Genomic DNA, 19,145 nt, shown 5'->3' on the forward strand with positions numbered 1-19,145 from the left:
TCGATACAGAAACAGTTGTAAGAATGGGAGGAAATATTGTCGACAGGGCAGGTTAGAATGATGTTGGCAATAGAAAGTAGCTGTTTCAAATTCGGTAATTATTTCGAAGAGCGTCTGGTACCATTTGTATGCTCCAATTGATCCGCCTGACTGCAAATAACTTTGATGCCAATGCTATCGCACTCAAGCTTCTGTAGAAAGAAGATCAAATTAGCAGATACTAGATTGTTCGCTTGTTCACAGTGGGTTTCCATCGGTCATCGGTTTATAGCTGATGAGTTGCTTGTAAAATGTAATTACAATGTGTCAACGCAACATGGGAAAACGCTTGCGAAGCCCTTCCAAACGCTAACGCTATCGATCGCATAGAACAAACAGTTTACATTGTTTTTACCCGCGTTCCCCCCCCGCGAACGAGGGACCCCGAGTGTTTGTATCTTTTTTCGTCCGAAAGGTCCGATCCAAATCAATTTGCATATTAATTGCACATTTTAGCGAACTGCATGCCGGGTATTGCATGCCCGCGGAGGGAAGTGACAGTGAGGAGAGATTTACAACCCGTAAGATCGCGCCGTATCGCGCGTAGTCATCGGCGTGTACTTTACGATTCAATGGATCGGTTGCGCATCCTCCCCTTTTGCCGGATATGCTGAGAAGTGTAAGCCGCGATTGCGTAAAACGTGTAAACACGTCTTGGATGGACGGAACCGTTTACGACGGAAATTAAGCGGATGCATATGTTTTGTTCTGTTCGATTGTGTGTTTCACCTCCCTTCGCTTCGTTGTGGGCGCATCTATGCTGGGTTAAGAAACACGCCAAACCAAACCAATGGTTGGTATGTGGCGGTATTTTTCTCTATTGTTTGCTTGGCGCTCGGTCGGTTGCATCGGTTTCCATGCTTGGATACTGTGTCTGCTTCACTGGCCAATGTGGTCGGTTTCAAGGTCGGTGCGAGCATAAGTTAGGCGGCGACATAATGTCTTGTTTACCTGTAATGTCCAATCCGGGGCTTCATACGTGGGGTTCACCGTCGATCGTTAACCGTATCGATTGTAGTTCTGTCCACTGGCCGATGCCAGATTCCCCGTCTGGAAGCGTGGCTGGTTGTAGGCGGCATTAAACTGTGCCGACACCGGTTGCGTTTGGGCGATGAGTGCGAGCGATTTCTGGATCGCCTCCGGGATTGGTGGTGGCGTCGGAAGATGGGCTCCTTCGGCACGGAATCCTGTGCGTGTGTGTGAGAGGGAGTGAGTGAGTGCGAAGGATGGTCATGAGGTCGTTGCGTAACGTGTGGGTACGAAGCAGCTTACCGTTCTCATCCGCAATGTAGGTCACCGTGATGAGCTGTCCCTCGGGGGAGGTATAGGAGTACGAGCCCTGCACCGATTGGGCCTCCAGGTCCTTGAGGCCAGCATTTTTCAGGTAGCCCTGCGCCTGCTGCTGCTGACCGTCGCCGGTGGTGTAGGCATAGGAGTAGGAACCGTCGTACGAGACGTCGTTACTGTACGAAGTGATCGGTACGAACGGTCGAATCGGGTTGGCGAAGGGTTGTTGCTGATGAGGGGATTCAAGGAGGGGATGTAACTCAAAGGTCTGCCGTGTTAAGCGGCTCATATCCAGCAGCCCGCTAATGGATTATCATGATGACGATCGCCCGGATCATCGGTAGAGAGATCGCCGTGAATGCGCATCGCTTACCTGGAGTCTTTGGCTGAATTGGTTCGGATTAGGTGGTGGAAGAAGGGGCGTCCTAAGTGCCTGGGCCTGACGTTGGTGTCCGAAATGCTGTTGCGACTGATGATGCTGCTGTTGCTGCTGCTGCTGCTGTTGTTGCTGTTGTTGCTGTTGTTGCTGATTAGTGAGACGCTGTCCAGTATTGCGGTTAAAGTTCCCAGTATTCCTGTTGTAGTTGTTCTGCGAATACTGGTTCTGGGGTTTCGCCAATGCGCATCCTATTACCGCAAGGATCATGGACGCCTGTTCAAACGAAAAAAAAACCGTTAAAGCACTCAAGTTATCTTCTAGTATCACTTCACTTCCACAGTCACTAGCTGTTTTCAATCAACTCAGGTTCTGGGGTTATTACCGTTATTATTCTCGTTAGTTTCGACATGTTTCCTGTGGGTTCCGCTTTTGAATTTTTGCCTTCTGGCCAAAGGATCGCGTTCGATGTTGATACGCGTTCGAGTACAATTTTGCTATTCTCTTAACTACACTCCGAAAGGTTGCTGATGATCCGAGTCTCGACTGTAAAACTGTCACAACGCACCACGTCTCATCGTTGGCTGGTATCTCACGCGAAAATGAGGCAGAACCAATAATCTGCACCGTTCAAACGCTAACACCGAACTATCATCGATGTTGCCGAGGGCAATTTTATTTATACGAATTATGCGGCTCCCGCTCGCCATCTGCCTGTCCTCTCAGGCAGGCCTCAGAAGACGCACCAAACAAACAAGAGATGCGAGAAGCATCAGCAAAAAAAAAAAATGAAAAAAGAAACAGTACACGAAAATGCGGTTCACTAATCACAATGGGTCTCGCTCTCGTGAGTCCACCACATGAGGAGGCCTGTAGTGGGACCGTCCACACACACCACTAGGGGCACACGCCTAGACAGAGAAAAGCGCCGTAGCCGGAGGGCACGTGAGAACAATCAGAATGATTGGAACAGATTGTAAACACACAGGCAGGTGGGAGAACGAGAGAAAAGGTTACGATTACCAAAATCCTGGTGTGGGACCCGCAACATAGAACGGATGGTGGGGGGCATCTGCGGACCACCCATCGGAGCGCCCATCGCGTTTCTGTGAATGTCATTAGAAGCGGTTTGGTGCTGGCAGGCGGTTTTTGATTCCATTGAAGATGCGATTCATAAATTTGCACCTCGTTTGTGGTATGCGTAACGGTGACAGTCGACAGTGCCGGACGGAAGGGAGTATCGTCGTGGAAAATTGACTTACTCAGACCAAGCTGTTGGAAGACAGAGAACAGATAGATGGCAAGGATCTGCCAGCCCGTAAGTTATCAATAAAAAAAAGATGGCAAGGATCCTACATTTCTGATCATCTCGATTATATTCGTACCTTGAAGGGTTTTCTGTACAGTATCCTTGCCATATAGCTTAGCCGTTTGTTGTAGATGTCAAGGGAAGCTATTGAATTTAATCTCTCCTATAATCCTATGAGCCTAATAATCTAGTTTCATCAACTTAAACAACCTGTTAACACTCTGCAACTTTAAAGTTCGTTTAACTTCCTATTATATTTACATTTATCTCCTTTACATGAACTGTTGTATTTTTTTCTTTTCGCTCTTTCTTAATATCCTTCCTTTGTCCTTAAGTTTGAGTTATCCTCGTAGAGGGTGTTAGCAAACAAAATGAAATAATTAAACTAAATAGGCTTTGTTTAATTCATGTATTTTTTTTCTGAATTCCCAGATTCTCCATTGATTTGTACCGTACTGTAGCAAAGTTGTAGTAGGAGTTGATCGTGTAGCTATTTCGCGGTCACCGCTGAAAGTCTTGTTTAAAAAAATGGATGTATCACGGAACAAACGATCCCCCGGAGGAGGAGACAATGATGTGGGGAAGGGATCCGCCGCAGCTACGAAAGTGCGCAACCGGCGTGAGGAGGATCATAACGCAGCAATGCAGCACGTTAAGGCACATTTGCGTCGCGCGCTTCGTGAGTATCGATCGTCTGCAAGGTGCTGTCGCGCCGGAATCCCTTCCCATCTTCAAACCCCTTTCGAAGATGAAGAAAGCAAAAAAAACAACCCCCCGAACCGGCAACACATCCCAACAAAGCCGTTCGTCTTCATCGGTCCATTGCGTTTCCATTGAGCGCAAGCGGTACGGCACCATTTGTTCTCCCGGCCAACTCGATTGCTGAATCAGACGGGGTCCAAGGTTTTTCTTTAGTCGGTGCCGGCGAGTGTTGGGCAGTGCCAACGAAGCCACTGGTAGCAAAGTAGCCGATCCTCATGAGTAAGAACGTCAGAGAAGCTTTATTTCCATCACTCATCGTCATCATCACCATGCGAGATCTACTCAAGAAACCATCGCGCCCGCGTGTCTCTGATGGACGTTTGCGTGACGGCCCTTCATGATGTGCATTGTTTCAGGCGTGGCACGCTGAGGACCAATACCTGTGGCGCGTGTTGATCTTATGATCTGCCGGGCGCCCTACAGATAAATGTAGGTCACTGTGACGCTTCTGCGTCGACTGGTATCGATGGCCAGAGACCACCGACAAAGGTTGGACGAAGAAGCTGCGTGGTTTTCAATTCACTTTCTGTAGCATGAATTTCGTGAGCAATGCGACTAAGCGACGCAGCTGAGCGTTTGTTAAAGGAAGTGACGCTCCGATCGTAAAGATGATCCTAAAATATGAACTCCACATTAAAAGGTTTGTGGATCAAAGAGGTAAGTATGTACAGCAGATGCTGTGGCAATAGAAGGTCACTTCGTCACTGCAAAAGGTGAGATACTCTCGCACTATTCAATCATAAACAGGCAACATAAATATCAAGGATAACCGTCGTTTAATGTCGCCCTACATGTCTAACTCAATCGTAGACTGAATCAATCATTGTGGTTAATACACGCATTCTATGCACTATTCAATTGCTCGTTGAGGTCCGTGTGAGGTGCTCTGCATTAGTAGTAGGACTAGAATATTTGGACACCAGGCAAATGAGGTACGAAAATTAGATCAGCGAAGTATTCTAGTTGGTTCGATTTCAAATTGGAGGTCGTTACTTTACACTCTTTACAATCTTTAGTATCTTAAAAAAGATATAAACATGAAAATATGAAAAATAAATAAATCAAACAATAAATAAATAACCCTTGAAACTATTTGTCACGTGTACATTTCTTTTCTCCATCAGCTAAATCGTTTCAAAGCAAACTTTATTAACTGTTCCACCTTATTCCTTTGAACATTTTTTAATTTCTTCAAATAGCTATGATTGATTTGGGTTCGTATTTAATTCGGAATGGAGATATCTGGCCTATATAATTTCTGTAGGCAGGCCGTTTTTGAGTTTTGTTGTTTGAGTTTAAACTGTTTTCAGTTTAGTAATATCAAATCGATTTCTGTACTGTAGATAATCAAAAGATTCTTAATCAAAGCGGGTAGATAGAATCATTTGATTGAGTTGAAATATGTGCACAAAGAGAGAACTATGGTAAATTTTTAAATATTGTATAAAAGAGATACTCATTTAGTCATATAGTAAGCTTAGTGACACACAGCTTACAAACAGAAAATGTAAAAAAAAACCCTCACAACAGATTGGGAAACTAGTTACTAGGGCCATTATGAGATCATTAACTAGCAGATAGTCACTTCAGTGGCGGTGTGATTAACCACTGTCATCATTATGCAAATGGGGCCCGCTGCTACATTGTAGGTAAGATTCTGGCCCAATGCTTGGTCAGTTGTCGGTACGAAATGAGCTAAGCATCGCTAAAACAAACAATCAAAAATGCTAGCTTCTGGAATAGCAAAACGCCATAATAGCCTATCAATTACTTGTGTTCTCGTCGGTAATCATCACTCCGCACCGCACCGGGCAAAGTGCTGCTGAGTTATTGCTCTCCTGTTCAGAAATAATGCAAGACACACGATACGCCTACGGGGTCCGGGGTTCTGATGCGGTATGCGAAATCGCGCATAGATCCTATGCGATGGATGTGAATCTTCTGCTTCTGCTTGTCCGCTCGGTTCTCTTTGTCTTCGCTCGGCACTTGCGGCTGGCACGGTACGGTATTTCCGTTAGATTGGTCGTTGATCGGTTTTGAAAGATGGCCAGTCAGAGGGTTCAATGTCAACCGAGCCAACCGATGGAGGCATCTTGCAGCGACGACCAGGTACGATACCGAAAAGAAAATGGCAACGAAAGGTCAACGGACCCCGGGGGGCATTTGCTGCGGTTTGGCAGCACCTAGCACAATGTAACATCTAAATTTGGTAAAGTCAGAGTGTGCAACCGGTAATGTGACCGGTAAATGTCTTCTCCGATAGACAATCTCCAACGCGACATCCCGTTTTGGACACATACACATACACGTACAAAATGTACACCTATCACGCTATGTGGCACACATGAACAAGTTAATCAATCGACCTCATTGTTCTGCTACAAAAAAAGCTTAAAGTTCGTAGGATAGGAATAGTGCCGGACAAACTGAACTGATGATGTTCAAATGTCATCCAATCTTTCATGTTATTGACAGATTAAAGTATACTTTTGCTAATGCGAAGCTCATCGTAATGCTTATTTGTATGGGAATACTATTATTACAGCTTCAAAACGTTGTTTACGTTGCACATTGGAAATAAATGTATAATTTTAATTTCAAGGTTAACAAAGTATGAAGGATGCTACATTGCTGCAATGTTCGGGAGGTAATTATTGCTGCTTAATTTATTTTTTAAATGTATCCATCAATTAATTTGTAAATCAAATCATCATCTCCATTCCGACGAGAAGATTAATATGCTTGTCTAGCAAAGTCAACACCTTCCACACCTGTGCGGTTGGGTTGGGTTGGTAACTCCACGAATTCCCCTGGAGGCGCATCGTAAGCATGATGACATTTGATCGATAAAGTGCGAAAATTAATTTGTCATCCACAGTACTTGAACTACAGGGAGGTCAAATTCCAACCACTCCCGACCGTGAGCATGAGCACGGAGCACGATTGCATTAACATACTCAGCATACCACCGACCAGCAGCAGGCAGAGGCGGGCTTTGTGGCGCACAGTCAGCAACATTAATGGAAATCGATCGTTCGCTCGAAACACATCATCAATTGGCTGCGGCGTTCCGGAATGCCTTGACAAATTGAACGGACCAAATTACTGCCTCTCCTCAAAAATGCCATCCTCTGCAACATTCCTGTGGTCGATTGCGGTGATGGGTATTTGTTTTATTATTAGTTTTGAAACAATCACTGGATTGCATCTCATACAACCATTACGGATGATTTTTATAGGTCACACTCCTTGCGGCTCCATTCTTGCGTGCCTTCAAGCCCTAGCCCGAGATTCTCAAATATCATAGCTCGAGGTGTGCAAGATGGCAAAGATAGTGCACAACATAAATGCACACCACCACCCCCATGAAAGCCTAGCTAGAATGGAGGTTGCATCGGAGGTTGCTTCCAAAATGAATTATGGGTACAACGAAATATAAAGTAATCGCATTTCGAGCGCATGATTCCTTGCAGGAGAAACGTTTCCAACACCGGGATGTAGCGGGTAGGGGGGATCATTTCGTTTCTCACGCTCTTCGCTTGGATGACGCTTTTATGAACAAGGGGAACATCCTCCGACGACGATCTGCGTTGCTATGATGCCACCACCGAAAGGTGTGAATGTTGGCTGGTCTAAAGATGGCCAGCCGGGCGGGTGTGAATAGACTTTGGATCGTGTTTCGTCGTGCAGGGTGAACCTCATCGATGTTTAAACGTTTTGGATGCTAGATGAGTCTGAGTGATATTAATTAATTTATTGCGGGTCAGCGACCTCCGCACGAATTAGCAAAACGGGTGTCTTTTGTTCAACTTTGTTGTCTCGTAGGTATTTCAGAGACATGCTTCATGTAACCTAATACGATGCGAATTTTTCAAACAACGTATCATGTAAACCATGATTGTGAAAATAGCACTCGAGACAGCAACAACGACACCATTCTAAGACTTCAATTCTGTTACTTAGCTTTCAGGGCACAATCCATGATTAAGATTAGTAAGGGAACATCGACATAAGCTAGTAGTAGCTGCCGGTCATTATTTTGGCCACCAACTAACCATCATCAAGCAGCTCTCCCTCTATCATCCACGATGCATCATAAATGCAAGAACCGATCAGCAGGTACACCGAGTTTAATGTGTTGCTCATGCTATCGTTCGAGCTCCATTTCGTGCCTCCATGGCGTGCCTTCGGTCATCCCTCAGAAGCCCTGACGGACGGCTACTACTTCGTCTTCTTCGCCAGCGGACCGAAAACGGCGCGCTCACCCCTTTCGAAGTCACCGGGGTTAAGTGTTACGATCCAGTTGGGCGCAGAGATAATGTTACGTAGAACACGCGGTACGAGATTGTTTTCGGCGTCCGGAGCATCAGCATCGCAGAGGTTAATCGCGTGACGCCCTTTTTATGGGCCAGCACTCTGGTCAGCACCCGGCAGCAGCCGGCGCTGCACGCTGTTTCACGGTTCTTTGGCAGATTTGAAACGACTTCTGGTATAATACAATCGCCACCATCTGACCGCAAGGTGTGAATTATTGAAATGCCATACTTCATTTGGATCCTTGTCTAGCTGATGAAGGCGCTGGTAGCCAGGATGGTTTGGGATTGGTCAGGTGATACAGCCCCGTGTACCCGGATGTTCTCTAGTACGTTCGATAATTGATGAGGTAACAGATGATTCTATTCTGTTGATGAGATAATACAAGGCATGCATACAATGTTTTGCGTGAATTCGGAGGTATATAAAGACTTAGAATTTGGGATCTTAAGGCATCAGCGGGGATCCGGGATTATCATCATTTTCTCATCAACTCGAGAGCAACATTATAAAATGTTGATCATTAGCTTGATCATCATGTCATTTTTACTTGGTCGACAGTCTTCCTATAGCGAATGTCTGCAATAGGAAATGGAGAGTTACACAAATGGACGATCATTTCTGGTGCACAAAATGAAGAATGAGATATTTACTCTCACATTTCTTTAAATTATTCCTACTGAAGGCTCCAGCCCTTACCAAGGACTGCGGTTCTCATGCTTCCTTCGAGTTCCTGGTTGTTGCGGATCAATTGAAAATCACCCCCAGGCTCCCGAGGATTACTTATGCAACTTCGAACCAGTTATAATATACGCTCGTTGCTTGGCCACTGATTTATTAGTCCGCGATGGAAAGTACGCTCAGTGTGCGTTGTTTGCTGCAGGCCCATTCTAAGCCCTGTGATCGCGAGTCCACCATCGTCTTAGCCTTGCTATCCGCGGTGGCCAACTGGAGGTGAACTGAAGTGGAAGCATCTCTTAGCTTTGAGGCCGATCCGATCCCAAAACCGTTCGCCATAATATTGGTCATAAATCATGTGCATTGTAATGGACGTTGGACGTTGAACTTTCCGTACCGTACCGGTTGCGGTGCTCATCGAGGTATGAGTGACAGATGCGACTGGCTCGATTACAAACACCCGGGTAATGATCGGGTTGTGGTCAGTGGATGGACCGCTTCTCCTTGGTTCAACAAGGCCCCTTCATCAGGATCCGGCTTTTTGGGGCGGAAACAAGAATCCAAAGAAGAACGAACGAGGAATTTCTGCGAAATCGAGAATCCTGCAGGTGGGAAAATGGTGGAAAAACTGATCGGAATTGCCAAACCGTAACCGAAACGGCGATCGGTCGGCACTAGAGTCCACCTACCGTCACTGACCATGAGCGGTTAGGTAGGCGCAGTCGTTCTGTTGCTGCGGTCGCCACAGGGCAAACGTCAATCCGGATAAGTTGCTTCACTTGACATTTCAATCGACCAAGCGGACCCGGACCGGGGCCGGGCCGGGCCTGGGCCGGATCCTCATCAGAACCGTCCGAAGCGGTGAAGATGGCGCAGCTGGCGATGATGATGGTTCCCCCGCATGGGTGCAATTAGCAGGCGACATTTGGCGCGGTGGCCGCAGTTTATTTAAGTTTATGGAAATTGTTGCAAATGGCGTTGACCGACCGATGGCGATGGGACCGGGCGGTGGATGAAAATTTCTGCCCCTGCCCTTCGATACAGGAGGGTGCTTAAGATGTCCGAAGTGCTTCTGTCGCAACGGTTCACACAACTTGTCGCCATTTTATTCACGAAACGGATAGTTTGGTTCTGATAGCGTTCTAACGAGCTTTTAATTGTTGCCGGGTTTTTGGGAGAATCTGAGAAAACTCATTGGACCATTTCAATTGTTGCCAACCTGGGGATGTTCTCCTAAAAAAACACACGCAAACAACATGACACCTCCGACGGTCTCAGGTGGTCATCATGAGCCCCCGGGGGGCTTAGCACACGCCGTAAGCCGTTGTTGTTTCTGATTGACATTTAGCGTGTACACCCCATTCGTCTTTATCAAGCCTCGCGAGCCTCTGTCCGGTGGTCAGTTATGGTTGTACACACGACAGGCGCACGCGTACCCCTTGAACGAACCGCGTTTGCGCGCATCCCTCCTGCGTACATTAATCATTCTCTGGACCGGCGGATCGCACGCGGTCACTCCGGCTTCATCGCGCTGCCGAGCGTGATTTAGGAGCTGCGAACGGGAAAGTGACTCCGGCAGCCTTGCTTAATTAATACAGTTTTCAAGTGAATTTACTGACCAGCCGGTGACGCTTTTACGATGCGTCAACCGGTCCGACGACCAGCGAGCGATGATGATGATGCTTATCCGGACCGGTCGCCGCCGGCCGGGGGACCGAAATGACGAAATTCGCATGTTCACACGATCGAAATGGGTGTTTTATGGGCGCCACCGGGCGCCGTAAAATGAGTCCGTGAGCCTCGTGAGAGGGGAGCTGTCGCCGGCGCTCAAGATCAAGTTCGATCATCGGTTCGGTTCGTCGATCGTTATCGGGATTAGCGAAGCATCCCCGGCCATTAAGCTTAATCGATCCAAGGGAAGATCGCTCGAAAGGCTTCCCGCGGGCGCGGGTACAAAACTGCATTTCCAAACCGAGGCGGGCGTATGGGGGTGAAGCAGCAGCCGCAGCACCGGCCCCGCTTCGGTGGTTGCAACAGCGCGTACAGCGCGTGGTGCGAGGGAGAGAAAATTGCTCTATCGGTGGGGGTGGCAAGCGGTACCTCCCCCGGTTGAAGACGGTACCCGGGGCCGGGCCATCCGATGATGCAACGTTGCATTGCAGTTTGCATCGTTGCAGTTCGTTCGTTCGTTCGTTCGCTTGCTCGCCGGATCCGGTCCCGTTTCTGGACGGAGGCTTCGTGGATGCTTTCGTGGCCACCTTGGATGCAGCGCCCATCCCATCCCATAGAACCCGAACGGATTGGCGCGAGCGAAGGCGCGTAAAATTGACTGACATTTAACTCCCGCGGTGCGGTGGCCACGGTGGTCTATGCGCGGTCGGTGCGCGGAATAATAAACCAATAATTTGTAATCTCGTAAAGTGTGCGCTCGGCGCCCGACAATGTACCATTCATGAACTCGTGACGGATGGACGGGGAATGGGAACCACCATTAGAATGGGGCATTATTCTAATTCCGTGCACCCAGTGTTGGCGCTTTCCACGCATCGGACCATCTCGCGGAATGACGCGGAATTGGGACGTTGAGTGATAGACGCAATGCCTTGGACAGAGCTTCGCAGCTGCAAGGATTTGCACTCAATAATGGTGCGTTGCGAAGGAAATGCAGTCAGGCAGCAGATTAATCCATCGTATTGTCCGTTCGTTAGTTTAAAATTCAAAAATTAAAAAAAAGCGAAAGCAAAAAAACAGATCACACTGGGTGACATTAAAAACGCTCGATCCTGTTGCCTGGTATTTCCATCAATCAAACTTTGCGGATGGTAGCAACAGCGTGCATACAACATTCTAAGCCGGCGGCTCGGAGCTCGAGCTCGAGCTCAAGCTGAAACTATCCCTTATTCACACCTTGCCCGATAAGTCGTCCGGCACGATCGACCGAGCCGGCGCCGAGTGTGGGTGAATGCTGCTGCAATCCTCTTTGGCAGCGGCTCATCAACAGGCAGCTCCGCAGGGCACTCGGAAGCCGTCCTATTTGAAGAGCAACATTCCATCTCGCCAACGACTCTCGTGTTTGCTGCGTTTGCACCAGCGGCAAAAGTGGTTCCATAGAATTATGATGTTCGATTATATCGAGCCGTACTTGGCCAGAACAGGTGGCCTTCACGCGCGCTTGTGTGTATGTGTGTGTGTTTATGCCGAGGGGTGCCGATTAGATGCCGCCAGGAGATACTTCGATTAACTGTCGGCACAGTGGGATTGTATTGATTGCCAATTAACTGTTAGTTTTTTTTAAACTCCAGATAAACAATTTAAACTAATCCAAGTAGAGGGGAATCGCTAAACCAATAAAGAGATTATTTGAATTCCAAATCGTAAACGGGCTTTTTTTGGCCCCCCAACAGCTCACTGTCCGTAAAGAGGATTGCATATTTCGCATTCGCTCTCACCTGCGAGCATGGTTTGCCCTGGATGGTTTTGTAGGTTTCGAGCGCGTTGCATCTGCATCTGCTGCAATCAGGGATGCATCACTTGCTCAACTGACTCGTCTTGTTCACGCCCCGAGCAGCAGCAGCAGTAGATTACTCTTGTGTAATATCTTGGTGCGACGATGAAGAAGCTGTTCGATCGCCGCCGCCGACCGTACCCACACCGTTCACCGTTCTAAGCTTCGAAAGCCCGGGTTTCGTTAAACAAGTCCACGGGGTTCGGAACGGTCGCCCGATTAGCATACGTTGCCCATTAATTACGAGGATGAAAATGGGTTTTCTATATTCTCGTGTGCGCTGGTAAATAGTTTATGTGTACCGACTGACTAGGATATGCCGGAACGTTTGCCGGTGACGCAATGCACTACGCAGCAGCAGCAGCAGGCGGAACTTATGAAAATGAAGCGTAGCGGTGAGGTGAAACCGATCGTTGCCAATGCCGGATGATTATCGTCGATGCATCGTGCATCGTCTGTATTGTGTCCTGCAGTGTTGGCGTGACGCATTGCAAGGTTCGTGGTTAATGTGAGCGCCGCCCCCTGTTAACGGGCGTACAGCAAGAACTGTCATCAAATTCCTTAAAAACCGCAACGACATCAACAACCATCCTTGAGCGTCCGCTTATCGCCCATTCGGATCTTGAATATTGTTTCAAATTAGTAGAAGCCGCCGCCTCGCCTCGGGAGTTGCACATTGGGCGTGCGATCATTCCCCCTCGGTGGGTAAACTAACAATGATGGATGGATCCATTAAATGCTGCATCGTCAATCGCCAATCGGCGTCGTTTGTTACTGTCGCTTGCGTATCGTAGCGTACCGTGGGTGCTCCCTTGAGGTTGATACGCTGGGCGCGCGTGAATCGCGGATTAATAACAACTCAAAATTTCATTAATTCCTCCGATCGTGATTCGCTTTCTTCCGCACCCAGTGCACCACGTAGGGCTCAAAAGTTCGGCCCCGGGAAAGGACTGCGTTGCATGCCGCTCGTCAGTTACACTTTAAAGAAGTCGTTTAATCGTGCTGATGAGCGCGCTTGGCAACCTTTTGCAGCGGGCCGTTTGGTGCCGGACCAGAATTGGCCATTAATTTTGACGAACGATAACCGGTGGCATCGTACCTTAACCGCCTTCCTTTGCCCTCCTTACTGCGAGCGGAATCGATTGACCTCTCGAGCGGCATTGTGGGCGGGGGATATGGTGAATCGGCAAGGGGCCTTAGTCTCAGCAGTCTCAGCGGTGAGGATGATGGTTTAAATGTCGAAAACAGAAGGATGAGTTACTACTTTGTAGCACACGAGCACGAGACGCCACGGCACACCACGACACACCACGGCGCAGTGCGTGGGAATCACTATCTTGGATCTTGGGAGGGATTCTTGCAAATAGTAACATCCGCGCTGAGTAGTGACGATAATCATCGCGCAAGGTTCGCGCTAGCCGTTCGGCAGCAGTAAGAATGCAGAATGCTCGTAAAGATGGCGATTTGATGGGGGGGGGGGGGGGGGTTTAGAAGCAGAACCCTTCCTCTTCGTCGATAAGGACGAACTGAAGTGACGCTACCTCAAGGCAAACCATCTCGCTTGGGAGTAATTGAATGAATGATTTATCCAATCTGGGATCCATTTCCTTTATGGCGACGTCGTCGTCAGTCGTCATTTCAATCTACATGTTAATCCAGATGCAAAGCAGATGGTCAGCAGATGGGGTAGTCATTTCGATCACACTTTGGTCAGTAAGTTGATCACTTTCTGGCACTGATTTGACATTAAAGTGTATTCGAATAGCCATTCGCCACTGCATTACTTGCCTTAATTATTCGATTTTAACATCTATTAATCAAAATTCCAAATGCAGACAACTTCATCGTCAATCTTTCCGAGCTCCAGATCCAGAAACATTGCTTCGACCTTGACGGTCAAGCTGGCTTGAGATCGTCCGATCGTCGCGATATTGTTGCGGCGTGACACGACGTGTAATTGCCATTTTGCGTGTGCAAGTCCGTCTCTCTCTCTCTCTCTCTCTCTCCGAAAAGCAAACAAAGAACCGGTGCGAACGGTCGGATGATGGCAGATGGCTACATGGGGAGTCCAATTGTGACCCCCACCGGACAATTATCATTGACCGGACCGGACTATCATTGACCGAACCCAGCAGGCCGGGAAGGGGGTGACTCTACTCGACGTCTGCACCCCATTCCAAGATGATTAATCACGCGGTGGACTGTGCGTAAGACGATCCACGTCGGCTTCCTCGTTTTGACATCGCGAGCTCGCGCTGTCATCTTGGCGGCGGTAATTAGAACGACATTTGTCGATTGCGGCCAGAGTCGCTAAAAAAATTTCCTCCAAAAATCCCACCACCGGGGGAAACGGGGAAGGTGCACCCTCTCCGAACTGTGGACCCCTTCCCACCCTGCCGTCGCTTCCCATAATGGCTTTCCGATCTAATCTAAACCTCGCTGACCATGCGACAGCCACATACAGGTGCCGGGCGTATGGCGTACGATCAAAACCTTGAAAAGCGCCTCCAGCCACCCATTCAAATGATGATCTGGCACTGCAACCGTACCGCACCGCACCTCGGCGCCACACTCTCGGCTCGGCTGGGGTGACCTTTGGAAAAACCAACCCTCTAATCGCTTCTCTCTCTCTCTCTCTCTCGCTCCTCACTGACTCGTCACCACCGGGCCACCATCTTCCGGGGTTTTTGTGCAAATAAAGCGCCAACTATCCTGGGAATCACTGCTGGTGGCCATGGTTTTCGGGCATGCCGGGCGGGAAAATCGACGATGACGGTGGACGACATTAAGTCACCGCCACCGGTGGCCAGTTGCGTGCGATTTCTCATTAATCGTCCGCCGGCGCCCGTGTGTGTGTGTGTGGTTCGCTGGAGTTCGCTCTTATGTAAGCGCGTACGTGTACCCCAAAAGGTGTCCGCAATCTGTTGACCGAGTTGCTAATTAAAGTTCTCGCACATCATCTCGGCCATCGGCGGGCTTTCGAACCGGGGGCTGCTTGGGCTTTAAAGGGTTTGGACCCGCCGGTCAGCTTCCCCTCCACGCAAGGGTGAGGATGATTAGCGGGCAGCCCAGACACTCCGCTCTGTTCCTCTAGCCTGGTACAACGGACCTTTTGGCATCCCAAAGGCCCTACCCCTATGGGGTCGCCTTTTGCGCCGGATTACCGCGTCAACCTCCAGGTCGCTGGTGGCTGGGGAAGATGGGAAAAATATGATCCCGTCGCTCCCCTCCAACCGACGGCCCAACGGTGTGTTGGTGCGGGTGGATCTTGTCCAACTAGTCACCGTCACCGAGTCGCTCCTCCTTTGCTTTGGCCTGGGCCGGGCCGGGGGAGGCCTTTACGGTGCAGTGTGCACTCCACAGTGCTCTCAGGTGTGTATTAAGGTCCCTCCACCACAGACAGTGTCACAGTGTGGGTTCGCGCACCGCACACCAAACTGCCAAACCCCCCTCTCCCCTAAAAGAACGTGTGTTAGACCCCTTCCCTTCGCATCGCACCGCGTATCCGTATCGGACGGACGGACGGACGGACGGTGAGCAACAGCCTCAACGCATTTAATAATAATCATATTTCTATCTTCGGCGCTCTTTCGGGAGGGGGTAGAGAGGGAGGGAGTTGGCAAGACTTGGTTGACGGTTCACGGAGTATAAATTCACCTCGATCAACCCACTGACAGCATCAGACCTCAGCCAACCTTCGATTGCACAGCACATCATCGGGCATCGCTGCCTCATCGGAACACAACCCCCGAACCCTCGAGCCCTCCCCTCACAAAGTGTGGCCAGTTACCGCCAGCCCTCGATCCAGAAAAGGATATTCGCGTTCCGCTTGTGTGATCCTGTGAAGAGCAAATCGTACGAAGATGATGAAGTTTGTAAGTGTTCCGGTGGTGCTTTTTGATGTGTTTAGCGAGGAGGGCTACAAGTGTGTTGTTTTGGAAGTGTGACCGTGTTAGCGCTGGAATAGTTGTGTAATATCCTTGGATGGGAATGGACTATGGAAGAGGATTCGATTACCAGCAGGAGCAGCAGCAGCATTTGCTGACTTTTGGATATTGTTGAAGTGGCTTTAAGAGAAGCGCTGAAAGGAAAATTTTACAGAAATTCAGTCTAGTTGGACTTTCTACGCTTATAGTTCTTTATTCCAAGCAACTGAATGTCTTGGTTTTTGTTATAGGAAGTTTTTTTTTATATAGGTAGTATTTTAGTGAGTTTCTTGTAGCTATTGGATTCTTGGAACATGCTTATTTAAAATTAATTCTGAAAAATCCGTTCTTCTTCTTTATTTTACATAAAATATGCAGTTTTTTATGTGGTTCAATTGCAAAAAATAAGTATTTCAAGACCTTTTGTATATTAAATTTTCGAAAATCAACGAACCACTTTATCAACTTACTTGACTAATTACTTCTTTGTTGGTCAAAGACTTGACAGTAATCAAGATAAGATCCTTTAAAGTTATCCAAATCCATTTAAAAGCAAGTGATAATAGAAATTGTATCCTGTATCTTTTTAAGGACCTGCATTGAGAATTTTAAAATAGTCAATGTCCTTGGAAGTTGTTAGTCAATCTCTAAAATAAAACCATTCCCTGGACTTATAAGCATTTAATGGGAAGAACACAAGTTGTAAAACCTTAGAAGTTCCGCAAACAAATTTGTAACGATCTCTTGTGCACCTCTCGCGATGCAACGATTCTCCCAAGTAAGCGCCCCAGGTCGCTGCACACGGAATTACCTTCGTACGGCCATTCATCAAGTGAATGATGAGTTCGCATCAACGCGGCCAAGTCGAGTGCTACCTGAGTCCGGCTGTAATCCATCTTCGATCGATCCGGACCGTGCACTGCTTTGCATGCCGCTAAGCGTTCGACTAATCGTTCAATTACCGACAGTTTCCCTCCCCTTTACCGACCATTTTCTGAGGCTCATAAAACATGCTCTCCCTGTGGTTACCACCCGCTACCCTCTCGGCAACTTGAAAGATCCTCGTTTCTCCCCTCGTTTCGTTTGGAAGATCCTCTCGTGTCTCGCGTGGCAAAGATTGGGGCCAACTACTAGAGGCTGATCGCGGTGCTAGTAGTAAAGATGGCGCTTGACATTCGCGGATGCGGTAACACGATACCTAACTCAGGGTATCTGACATATAAAATCTGCCAATTTATTGTACAAAACGAAACGAAACGTATCGAGCGCAAGCGGCAAGCGGAAACCATCAACACCGGTGGCTGCGAGAAGGAGGGGGAGGGGTGATGTGGGAACCCTACTACCGACGCACGCGGCAACAATGAATGGCCGCGCGTCATGGCAAGGGTTTGCCTGTGGTCATAAAGTTGGATGTCCATCAAAAGCGCGCGCCCGCACCTTCTCATCAGCATGCATATGTGCAGCATCCCGTCCTCATTCCGTCCCGTCGTTTCGTTGCAGATCACCGTGTTCGCCGTGCTGATTGCTGTGGCCGCGGCCCAGATCCGCCCGCTCGGTCCGCTTCCGCTGCGCAACCCGGCCGTGTACGCCAATCCGGAGGCGAACGCCGTCATACTGAACCAGGTGTACGAACCGAACCCGGACGGTTCGTACATCTACAGCTACGAGACGAGCAATGGGATTCGGGCCGAGCAGCGCGGTTTCCTGAAGAACCCGGGCACGCCCGGTGAGGCGCAGGTCATGCAGGGTTCGTACTCGTACACCGGACCGGACGGTGTCGTCTACACGATCAACTACATCGCCGACGAGAACGGCTACCGTGCGGAGGGTGCGCACATCCCCTCGGCCCCACGGTACAACCCGGCCGCCCGCTATCCCGGTCAGTTCTAGAGTGGCCGCTGGGGTGGCCGGAGCCGGAGCCGGCGTCGCGTTGCGTCGCGTCGCCTGTGGTGTTTGATATTTATTGGCCCTAAAAGAGCGCGGCCGAAGGGTTGGGGGCGCGAGCATCGTTCGGAAAGTTCATCACCATCGGCGTTGGCACAAATTATGCATCGAAATCCATTATCCCCATTAGCATCCCAGCCGGTCATTGCCGGACACATTCCGTTGAACAGCCACACACACAGACGCACACAGACACACATCTCGCGGACAGTATTGGTCAATCGGCGATCGGAGAGGAGAGATCCCACCGTCGCGGGGCGCGCACCGATGGGCGGTGATTTGTTGCGAAGACTCCTTCGGTTCGCGTTCCTCCACCGCTCTCCCACCACCCACCCAACCTCCCTGTGAATACTCCTTTCGATTTACGCCAAGCCATGACACTTCCCATTCAATCGCCTGTCGCCCGGCCTTCGACTCGTTAACCGTGGACTGTGGTGCGGCGGTTGATTGATGCGGATGCAGTGTAGCAGCCAGTAGTGTCCAGTGATGTCCAGTGGTGGTGGCTTTGATGTCCACAGCACAGTATTTGCACAGCCACGAACCGAGCACGCATTCCCAAAATGCTTCTAATGCGCTGGGACATCGGAGTTTCGTTTCGCTTTTGTAAAATAACTTTATCACCTTTCCAGTTTCTCTCTTGCATCCCGTCTCTCACGTGCATTGTCACTGTACCAGCCCATGTAATTTGTAATATGTTTGTTTATTTGCATTCGCGTGCAATCGAAATAAAACCAGCAAATGCCTTGACAAAACAGGCCACACAGAACGCAACGGAGGATTACTGGATAGTAAATCATTTCTTGAAAGAAACGAAACATTGTGCTTTTACATACTTGAAGAGTTTTTTGAAAAAGATACAGCTGTTTGGAAAACCCCACGACACATTCGGCCCAGTTTACAAACAAAACAAATGTTTACAAAGTATAAATTTGGAAAAGTTAATTTACACTTCATTTTAATTTTAATTCACACAGTCCGGTACTCTGTCGAGTTTGTTTCCAAACT

The 19,145-nt window shown here is 48.7% G+C and overlaps 2 protein-coding genes across 2 annotated transcripts; one reads left to right on the forward strand and one right to left on the reverse strand.

Moving 5' to 3' along the window:
* On the reverse strand, positions 1–2,316 carry LOC125952407 (endocuticle structural glycoprotein SgAbd-2-like). Its single transcript, XM_049681863.1, has 4 exons — positions 2,088–2,316; positions 1,700–1,978; positions 1,312–1,555; positions 1–1,226 (listed from the first exon to the last, which is right to left on the reverse strand). The coding sequence occupies exons 1-4, from the start codon at positions 2,112–2,114 to the stop codon at positions 1,039–1,041; spliced, it is 738 nt and encodes a 245-aa protein (XP_049537820.1). The 5' UTR covers positions 2,115–2,316; the 3' UTR covers positions 1–1,038.
* A 13,638-nt stretch (positions 2,317–15,954) lies between these two features.
* LOC125952435 (cuticle protein CP14.6-like) lies at positions 15,955–18,906 on the forward strand. The gene is made up of 2 exons (XM_049681896.1): positions 15,955–16,145; positions 17,697–18,906. Exons 1-2 carry the CDS (start codon positions 16,134–16,136, stop codon positions 18,084–18,086), a joined length of 402 nt encoding a protein of 133 aa, XP_049537853.1. The 5' UTR covers positions 15,955–16,133; the 3' UTR covers positions 18,087–18,906.
* The last annotated feature ends 239 nt before the right edge of the window (positions 18,907–19,145 follow it).

The sequence above is a fragment of the Anopheles darlingi genome, chromosome 2 (assembly GCF_943734745.1).
Source record: "Anopheles darlingi chromosome 2, idAnoDarlMG_H_01, whole genome shotgun sequence".
Lineage (NCBI taxonomy): Eukaryota > Metazoa > Arthropoda > Insecta > Diptera > Culicidae > Anopheles > Anopheles darlingi.

Bases quoted from the DNA above. Each gene is read 5' to 3' on its own strand.
- LOC125952407 (XM_049681863.1), bottom strand. From the start codon at position 2,114: ATGTCGAAACTAACGAGAATAATAACG. The intron at 1,556-1,699 runs GTAAGCGATGCG...TCCCCTCATCAG, and splicing joins AATTCAGCCAAAGACTCCAG to CAACAACCCTTCGCCAACCC. The intron at 1,227-1,311 runs GTAAGCTGCTTC...ACACACGCACAG, and splicing joins CTACATTGCGGATGAGAACG to GATTCCGTGCCGAAGGAGCC.